The sequence below is a fragment of the Rutidosis leptorrhynchoides genome, chromosome 3 (genome assembly GCF_046630445.1).
Source record: "Rutidosis leptorrhynchoides isolate AG116_Rl617_1_P2 chromosome 3, CSIRO_AGI_Rlap_v1, whole genome shotgun sequence".
NCBI lineage: Eukaryota > Viridiplantae > Streptophyta > Magnoliopsida > Asterales > Asteraceae > Rutidosis > Rutidosis leptorrhynchoides.
Window position 1 is genome coordinate 64,592,950 of NC_092335.1, and position 9,674 is coordinate 64,602,623.

Below are 9,674 nucleotides of genomic sequence, written 5' to 3' on the forward strand. Positions count from 1 at the left end.
TTAAAAACCACAAGGACGATTTCAGCTATTTTGTAAACAAAGGAAAGAAAAAGACGAAAATACCCTCACATGTCTGGCACATGACTAGAGTTAACGAATTGTTTTGACGGCCGTCAGGAATAGGAACTAAATCAGCAACATTGACAAACCACAGGGACGAAATCCATAAAAAAAACCCTAGGGACGAAATCAGCATTTTGATACAAACCACAGGGACCATTTCAGCAATTTTGTCAAAAATCAAAGAAAATATACATTAAATTCAAATCCAATTCAATAGAATTATGCCCGACAAACAGGTCGAGTTGGATCGGGCTGGGTCGAGACCCAAATGGGTTGGTTCGAAATCATGGATCGAAACGAGTCAGAATTTAAATGGGTCAAACGGGTTGGGTCGGGACCCGGGTTGGGTCTGTGTGGGTCGAGACCCAACAGGTTGGGTCGGGTCGAGAACCATTTTATTCAATAAAATTTTAGTTTTACATTTTTTTTTATCATTTTTTTTATTTTTTATTTCTATTTTTTTTTTATTTTTTATTTTATTTTGAAAAATTACATCGTGTGACTAAAATTCAAAATTTTACAGCTCGACCCGTTGGACCCATATACAAGACCCGTTGGACATGTCTCTATTTGTTAGACTTGACGGATTTGAACCCGATCGACCCATTTCTTATTTTTTTGTCTAAGACCCAATATGTTATAAAAATACTCATTGGACCAATTTTTAGAGATGTGAATCTCAAAAACTTGAAACTTTACAACTCGACCCGTTTGACCCATATGCAAGACCCATTAGATCTAAATTCTAACACTTGAGTTTGGTTTGCCATGTATAAATAGAATACAATCCATCCATCAAACAATTATACAACATTGGTAGTGACAATTTCCCATTTCCCCCCATTACTACAAATATATATTCCTTCCATTAGATGCAAAAAAAACAAATTAACATGATATACTACTAATCCTCTTCACTTGATGTAGCATCAAGAAGCATATTTACACTTTCCTCAACCACCACCGGAATTTTACTCCACCCCGTTGGGCTTCTTAAAGACAACAACTTTGACCTGTCACTTCCGACAGCCCTGAAACCTGTCATTTTCGATGAAACCATTGGCATGGCAAAAACCGATGAAGCATGCATTGTATCATCTCCCATACCCATCAACAATGTCCAAGTACTCTGTACCCAAAAAATTACAACAAATGAAAAAATATAGTGTTCACAGTTTCCATCTTTTGATTCCAGTCCATTTTGGAATGATAATTTGGACAACTTTTGCTCTAATGACTGCAGCTGAAACTTTTGTTGATATTGCTCGTGCTAGTGACTTCATATCTTTAATAGGTAAGTCTTCACTTGGCTTGATTAACCTTTAAAATAACATATGTAATATGTATTATTTCCCATATATAAATATGTCTCCATCAAAATGGGAAATAAACACTAGAGGTCGTGATTTAGTCGTTTCTTTTGCTTTCTTCTCGATATCGGTATGTCGTTGGTAGTCAAACTAACCTTTCCATATCAGTGTTGACTTTTGATGAAGCCACAGATGATAGTTGACTTTCCTTTACTTCTCCCCCTGGTAAAGATAAGAGAATAAATCAGAAAATTTCCCACTACTAAACTTATAAAGAGATGGCATTTCAACCCATTTGATTATAAATGGGTTTTCTTTTAAGGCTTTGCGGGTCAATCCAGCCCAGTTGACTACAAGTTATAACTGAACTGTTTTGACACATTAACAACCCGCTCATTTTACTGTCTCATGTAATCGTTAATGAAGCACGGATATACCTTTTGACTCATCGGGTGCCAGTAATGAAATCCCTATGAAAACTGAGATCATTCCCATTATAAACATGACTGTCCTCAAGGCATTTAATACCTGAAATAAAGCAACGAATGAATGTCATATAACCTCTAAAACACAAATCCAATATATACTTGTATACTGAGAAAGATATAGAACCTGATATTCTTGGAAATACACAAATCCAGTACAAATTGAGAAGAAGGTCCAAACTATCTGAAACATAGGGACTATAAGTATTGCATCAAACTGTGCTAATCCTTCATTTAACCTTGTCATCTGTAGATAAGATATTATAGCTAAATAATTTCATAAAATCCAAACTCTGCAATTTGTATAATTTGTAGATGAGAAACAAGAGGTATGCAAACAAATAAACAATCATTACCCAAAATCCAGCAGTACAAAGAAACAATAAAAGAATTGAATATGTGAACCAGCTATCCAGACGATATGAACTTGACATGGACAATCTTAGAAGATTTGAACTGAAATAAAAAGAGGAAAAAATAAAGAAGGTTTTGTTAAAACCAAGTGACTCGAATTAAATTCTTCTAGAAGAATGTAACATTATTCAAAAACTCACAGTGACTTTGCAAAGAGAACTGAACATGATCCAATGGCTCCTGAAACTACGGCGAACGAGAACGGAAGCAGTAGCTTCCAATATCGCATAAGTTCCTTCCCTGAAATAGCAAGTAATAATTCTCCTCTCCTGGTCAACCAGATTTATAAATTTAGTCAAACGAAAGTAATAGTGATTAAATTACAATGCTAGATGTATTCAAAATGTTACCAACCTATATACATAGTGATGCATAACAACCAAAGCGGCCAATAGCAGACAGTAAAACAGGAAGGTAATGTTACTGTACTTCTCTGCCAACTGCTCTTGTGTGTAAACTGTAAATATTCAACAACAAAAAAATAATAATAATAATAATTTAGAGACTGAAAACAAAAATTAAAATATAACAAAGATTAAACTAGTATAATTCAAGAGAGCTATACCAGGTGATTGGTGATTGCCAAAAGCAACAAGGAAAGTGTTTCCAAGGACGATAAACGTTGTAGCAACTATTACTCTGCATAAGAAAATGTACAAATGTTACCAGAAGGTACTTTCAAATCATACAACTAGAAGAACATGTTGCAGAGTTAAAAAGCGTACTTAACGGTCACTGTTTTGTTCAAGACGAAGTAGGCAAACACGATGTTTGACACAAACTGGACAGATCCTAATGCTGCAAGAAGTGACTGCTCAAACACAGATAATAATAGATTAGGGAAACGGTAAATAAAAAGTAATCATAATAAAAAAGTACCAAACAAAACCATTTTTTATTTACCTTTTCTTCACTACAAAAAAGTATAAATTTAGGATTAAAGATGCTACTTACAAATGGTTTTGAAGACAAAAGACATAAAAAAAACTAACTTGAATATAAGTCTATTTTATATTAGAGGCCATTAAGCTAATGCAATTAAGAACCCTATTATAGAAACCAAAAGCATCTTCACACTAACCTGAGCAGCATATCCGAATGAAATAAAGTTAAGAGCGTTTCCAAAAGCGAAAAACAGAATTCCTGCAGATGGATCAAATTCAATATGAATATGAAATACTCATTATTTAACATAGAAAATAACAAAAACTTTCACCGAAAGTTTAGTAAATTTACCTATTCTCCAAGACTGAAAGCTTATAATCGGCCTCAATATTGTCTTTCCATTTATTCCCTCGCCTAACAATGTATGTCTTTCTCTCTACAATGTTTGAGTTACAGCTTAAGTTAAACACCAATTACTCCAAACCCTTACTAATAAAGATCATATCATAAGAATAAAGCTACATAACAAATGAAGCTAAAATCATTCACAATTCACAAATTACATTAAAGTACCTCGTCATGTCCCAGTTTAAGAAGATTAGTTCCAAAGTTAATAGCAATGCTACCGAAAAGATTAATAAAAGCTCCAATCACCCAGTCGCCCATGGATTAAAGGTATATATCTCACAAAGGTGTCCCTAAAATATACTCCGTACTACCGATAACACGTTTATAGAATTGCAGCAATCAAACAAAGCAACCGCACATCCATTAGTTAGTTCCCTTTTTCATATTACAGTAGAATCTTAACAGCCTGCAAATTTTAGTTTCACATTAAAGAATTAAAGAAATTAGTCTATAGCCAGTTAACCACATGCATTAGCTGAAAGCACCTTTTTAGGTCAACTAAACACAATAATTAGGGCAAATAAATAGCAAATAGCTAATAAATTGAAATTAAACAGTATAAACAATTATGATATCATTATTACCAGATCGTATCGTATGTAATAATACAACAATCTAGCATCTTTGATGATTAGTGATTACAAATTTGAGATAATAATATATTTCAACATATATAACAACCAATTGATAAAAAGTAAAAAATGGTTAGGTATCCATATTAACCAGATCGGGTTACAGATCCGAAATCAAAAGCTAGCATGTGAATCACGTATATACCTGAGGTATAACAAAAACAATAAGACAGCTCTCCGTGAATCAAATCTGTTAAAAACGAATACACGTGGAATGATATACGTATACGAGAATGTATATATATGTATATGTATCTAAGAAGAAGAAGACGAATAGCAGATACAGAGATTTGCGTAAAATTGAAAATTGAGAATGTGAATTAAACAGGAATTTGGAATGAATTTGAAAATTGAAAATGAATTTTGAAAAAGGAGGTGTTGGTTTTTAGACCAGGGGGTGGGGGTCTTGTCCTTGTTGATGGGGGGGTCAAAACGACGACTTTGGTGTCAAAACGACGACTTTGGTCGCAGAGGGCGGCTATTGCTATTGCAATGTCAAGGGCATGTGATTTTACAACGAACGACAGCCGTCGGCGGTATAAGCAATACAAACAACAACGAATCTTCTTTTATGGATAAAATACAATAATGCCCTATGGGTTCTTGAAGCTTTGACTACAGTTGTAATTTTTTATAGTTGACTTTATTTCATTTTTTATAATATATTGTGAATTGTGATTGTGACTGTGATCAAGTGAATTTCAAACAATATCAACAGGAGTTTACTCTTATGATATCTTCTGGAAACCTATGGGGTTTTTTTTTTTTTTTTTTTTTTTAAGGCTATTTTTTTATAAAATCACACAAGCGTGCAAGCAAAAACGTTTACAATGACAAGCGAAATGCAACAAACGCCAACAAAAAAATTCCATAAAATTAAGAAGTTACCCCTTTTGGATTATCCTTCTAATGTTCGAACTTTCCTATGATCGAATCACTCTGGCAAGAGATCCATATGTGTGATAACGCCTTAAGACTTGTCAATTAGATACTCCTAGAGAATTGATCCTCTTTGGTCCAATGCTCCGTGAATCAACTTGTCCCGCCACTTCCAAATTAACCAAAGACAAACATACCGCGTCGGCATTGCCACCTTATTAACATTATCTTTGCCCGTGTTGTAGTTCGCCGCATTGATTGCATTACTAACGCCATTAGGGGTTGAATTGGGAGATTGCCACCAAGATAAAGATTTGTATCTCAAACCTATGGTGATATAAAAATGCACTTTGTTCTAACACAATTTTAAATTAACTATAAAGATTTCTTCTTTTAGAAGTCAATTTATACATTTATATTTAATTTAGTAATAATTATTGTGAAAAGCATTATGTAAGAATCAAATGGTAAAGTTGATTAACCACCGAGCTCATGGCTGAGTGGTACCAAGCCTCTGGACTGTGGATCCGCATTCTCTCATCGTGATTGGTGCGGGTTCGATTCCAGGGGGGAGGTTTACCGCATATTATGTATACACAGTCAACCTTAGGGTCTGTGGTCCCTACGATTTGCTACTGACAGGTGTAGGTGCATGATAAAATCGATCCGGTTCACGTAAGTGCGAAGATTCGAGAGCGGGTTCCTTCTAGCGTGTGTGGAGAGTGTAACCAACTAACCGGCCGTTAAAAAAAAAAAAAATGGTAAAGTTGATTAGAGATTTGGTTAGACTTTAGATTTATTTGTACATTGAAACAATAAAACATTGGAATTTTATGTCACACGTGAATACACAACACGATCATCTTGCTGTCTCTAATGGGCTATACATCTATATGTGCAAGAGAAATCAAACAATTAGAGCTTCCGAGCGTTTCTTCTTGCTCGTTCACAAACCAACTCTCCATTACCCAGTAAGGTTGCATTTTTTTCCGACTAGCATTGGGTTCGAGCAGGAGGCTATAAGAAAATGCTGGCAGGAAGCATGATGCCGTATGATGTACTCATTGTCACAGGTCCATTTACATGGCAATTCGTTGACATTAAATGACACTCTTCACCTTCTTGTTTTGTTGACTGATCGTTTTTTACTTCTACCATTATCTCATGTCCAGTCTGATTTTTTCCTCTTTCCGCCACTCTAACAAATTCCGTTAGTGCATTGCGCATCCACTCATAGCGACACGAATTAAATGCTTCCTCAATCGACACCTGAGGCACGATACAACAATAAAATATCTTATTATTAAAAATAAACGCTTAAGGTATCCCCTATTCATTTTTTACTCAGATGTATGCGGCTTAACTGGTTATCCAGTGACTTTTTCCAACCCCCAAGCCACCCAAGATATGCCGCTGGTGAGGTTTAAAAAATGACATCATATGAGAAATAAGAAAATAGTAAAACTTACCCATTTTCTGCTTCGGTTGTTTTGCTCTGGCCATGATTCAAGCTCCTCGGTCACCTCTAATGCAAACATGTATCCCTTGCATCCCCCTTCATTGATACAAGCTTCTTGTTTGGTCTTACTTCTAAACTCCCACACTCCAAGAGAATGTTCCTACACATCAAACAACTGTCTTAAATGGGTGTTCGGGTGTAAGTTTTAAAAGTAATTATTATGTGATACCGCATTATCGTAATTAGATGATCGTCCTTAGTAAATGACTTGCAGAAGAGAGTGTTTGGATGTGCTTAAGCTATAGTTAGAACTAGAAGATAAAACAACAAAAACATATACATTCGTGCATCCAAACAAAAAGTAGAGATAAATTATAAAAAGGGGGACCTTCTAAACCGAAAGTAAATGTCTTAAAACTAAATTAAAGAAAGGGTAACCTTATCCTACTCTTAACATATACATTTAGTATAACTGTATTGGTAAGAATTAGCAATCACTTTTGAGAATTAACATGCATCACAAACAACATACTTTAAGGATGCCTTTAACGCCAGCTTCCTCTAAAGCTTCACGACAAGCAGCTTCTTCAACAGTCTCATCACTCTCCCATCCACCCTACAAGTAGTAAATTAAAAACAATTAGCTTTAAATGGGTCGACCCGTGGGAGGTAATATATCTCTAACAGATCATTTGGGTTAAACTAGAGCAATTAACTGAAAAAGAAACATGCCGAGCGTATTAAAAGTCATCCTGAGTGGGCTTGAATGTATAAATACCTCCTAACTCACTTTTTTTTATCAGAAAAGCTAACTAATTTTGTGATAATAATATTTATTATCCAACATTGATGATTATATAATTTTGAATAGTATTGTATAAGAAGCGTTTGTGGATCAACCCAATCCTTCTGACCCCACTAAAAAGAAATACTTTTGACCCATATCCAATATGACCCACTTCCCAAACCTACCCATTTCCCCACCTCTACTTTACATCCAAAGTAACGACAGTGAAGGATAAATTTTGCACCTTTGGGAATACCATGTCATCCCGATTTGGTGAAGATACCATTAGTACTTCTATACTGTTCTGGTCACTACTCTTGGCCAGTCTGTATGGAATACACCTGTTGTATAGATATTTAATAAGCATACACCTGTTGTATAGTTGTATACTGTTCTGGTCGCTACTCTTGTCTTGCAAGAGATTTTGTAATTGCAAAAGAAATTTCCCATCGACGACAGGCATTAAGGAATCTACTATTTAACTATCTACTCTTACTATCTATATGAAAGGACTGATGTAACAAAGACAAAAGTAAAAACGGGTTACAATAAGTGTCAAAATGGGAAGGTTAGCTAGTAGTTTAAAACTTCTCAAGTGGGATTGACTAGTCAACATTTTCAAATTTCCATAGGAAATTTGAAAATGTCAAGTTTAAGAACAGGACAACTGTTACTCGGAAAATGATCAGGTTAGCCTAAATAAAGCAATTTTAGAATGTTGAGAAGACTTTGTTTAACTTGCTTGACCTATTTTTATAGCAAAATTTATACAATAGATCTGTTTCGCCATTTAAGCAAGAAAAGATAACCAAAAATGAGTAATTTTACATGAAACCATTAAAATTGCGCTCTCTTAGCTGATATAACTCATGCTCTTAGTGAACCTCATATGTCGTAAAGAGTCTCATAAATTATAATTATGAAATCGCACACACATTAATTCAACAAACAAGGGTCACATACAAGACCTTAACTTTCAGTACTATCAATGTCCATCCATTTAAAAATCAAAATTATTCAAACTTTCTTGTCTATGTTAACATCCATTTTTAAATAAAAAACTTGCCAGCTTTTGTCCTATACAGCAATTTTTTTTTATTTTATTTCGTATAGTTATCCATATATGTCAATATACTTCTATAGTTAATTCTTTCTGCCATAATAATGTAAGTAGGACCTTCTAGTCGGAAGATAAGATAGCAAATATGAAGTCAGTTATGATGACTCACTTGTATTAATATGAATAAACAAATATGGGGAAACAATCCAGATTCCAGCAGGGGCAGCAAAGTAAAGAATGAAGACTGATTATGTAAACTTTAAGAAAGACAAAGGACTAACGAAGTAAACTTTTTAAAAATTGAAATCTTTACATTCCCAAATCCCAATCCCAATTGATAATAGTATGTATATGTATATTATCCTTAGCATTTAGAACTGAAACTGGTGATTAAAAAAAAACATTTGATCATAATCAATAGACTTACAAAAGTTAACATTACTTGTTTGGCCAAAAACATTAATCATTAAAGTTTAATCTAATTTATAAACTAATAGCTTAAAGTTGCATGTTCCCAAACGAGGTTTCAAGCTTAAAAACCAATTTCAAGATTGCTCGGTTAAGCCGTGTACATCTTAGTAAAAAGTACTCCTTATTATCAAGCTAAAAGGCTAAAAAGCATAAGCTCATGAATCATTCAAAAGAGCTTTTCAAACTTTTAAATTCAAAACACAATGTGGTAAAAACATAATGAGTTCAGATATGATAAATGAGCCTGAATTCGATAAAATATATATACCCGGAAACAAGGCGAAGATCGTTATCGTAACGCTGAAGAAGACGACCCGTTCTAGCAACAAGTGATGACATGATGATAACCCTAACAATTCTTCCAACATCACAAACAAAATCAATCATTATACATTCATTAATGGTAATCATTTAATAGAACACAAAAAGAAAAGAGAGATATTAGAATACAATAATGCACACAGTAAGTAGCGTGAGGATGCAAAATTAAACTGGGAAATCCATGGCGGTCCATTGAGAATCAAAAATTGAGGAATCGAGTGGTGAAATCAATTTCATTTCATGGATAAATAGAGTGCATGTCGAAAGTTAATTAGATCGTTTTTTTATATATAAACGTAAACGACGAAGATTGAGAAAAAGAGGGATTTCAAGGGAACCGTTTAATAAAAAAAAAAAATTCGTATAATAAAATTAATTTTACTAAAATAAAATGTTGAAACAATTCATAATTTGTAAACTCCCTCCATTGATATTGGTTATACACTTGTACTTATAGTTTTATGCAAAAGAGGAAGAAAACAAAAAACTTGATGTTGATG

The 9,674-nt window shown here is 34.0% G+C and overlaps 2 protein-coding genes across 2 annotated transcripts; both read right to left on the reverse strand.

Annotated features, from left to right (window-relative positions):
• Nucleotides 1–825: 825 nt before the first annotated feature.
• Nucleotides 826–4,590, reverse strand: LOC139896226 (probable magnesium transporter NIPA8). The gene is made up of 14 exons (XM_071878818.1): nucleotides 4,343–4,590; nucleotides 3,731–3,971; nucleotides 3,509–3,593; nucleotides 3,354–3,415; nucleotides 2,998–3,083; nucleotides 2,838–2,911; nucleotides 2,627–2,729; nucleotides 2,413–2,541; nucleotides 2,215–2,314; nucleotides 1,986–2,105; nucleotides 1,811–1,901; nucleotides 1,529–1,595; nucleotides 1,287–1,383; nucleotides 826–1,192 (listed from the first exon to the last, which is right to left on the reverse strand). Exons 2-14 carry the CDS (start codon nucleotides 3,821–3,823, stop codon nucleotides 968–970), a joined length of 1,332 nt encoding a protein of 443 aa, XP_071734919.1. The 5' UTR covers nucleotides 3,824–3,971; nucleotides 4,343–4,590; the 3' UTR covers nucleotides 826–967.
• A 1,235-nt stretch (nucleotides 4,591–5,825) lies between these two features.
• Nucleotides 5,826–9,431, reverse strand: LOC139896227 (nudix hydrolase 13, mitochondrial-like). Its single transcript, XM_071878819.1, has 6 exons — nucleotides 9,304–9,431; nucleotides 9,122–9,211; nucleotides 7,567–7,663; nucleotides 7,068–7,151; nucleotides 6,546–6,695; nucleotides 5,826–6,345 (listed from the first exon to the last, which is right to left on the reverse strand). Exons 2-6 carry the CDS (start codon nucleotides 9,190–9,192, stop codon nucleotides 6,094–6,096), a joined length of 654 nt encoding a protein of 217 aa, XP_071734920.1. The 5' UTR covers nucleotides 9,193–9,211; nucleotides 9,304–9,431; the 3' UTR covers nucleotides 5,826–6,093.
• Nucleotides 9,432–9,674: the final 243 nt, after the last annotated feature.

Bases quoted from the DNA above. Each gene is read 5' to 3' on its own strand.
- LOC139896227 (XM_071878819.1), bottom strand. From the start codon at position 9,192: ATGTCATCACTTGTTGCTAGAACGGGTCGTCTTCTTCAGCGTTACGAT. The intron at 6,696-7,067 runs GTATGTTGTTTG...TTTGATGTGTAG, and splicing joins GCGTTAAAGGCATCCTTAAA to GAACATTCTCTTGGAGTGTG. The intron at 6,346-6,545 runs GTAAGTTTTACT...ATCGTGCCTCAG, and splicing joins ACAACCGAAGCAGAAAATGG to GTGTCGATTGAGGAAGCATT.
- LOC139896226 (XM_071878818.1), bottom strand. From the start codon at position 3,823: ATGGGCGACTGGGTGATTGGAGCTTTTATTAATCTTTTCGGTAGCATT. The intron at 1,384-1,528 runs GTTAGTTTGACT...GTTATTTTAAAG, and splicing joins GTCAACACTGATATGGAAAG to GTTAATCAAGCCAAGTGAAG. The intron at 1,193-1,286 runs GTTGTCCAAATT...TTTTGGGTACAG, and splicing joins CTGCAGTCATTAGAGCAAAA to AGTACTTGGACATTGTTGAT.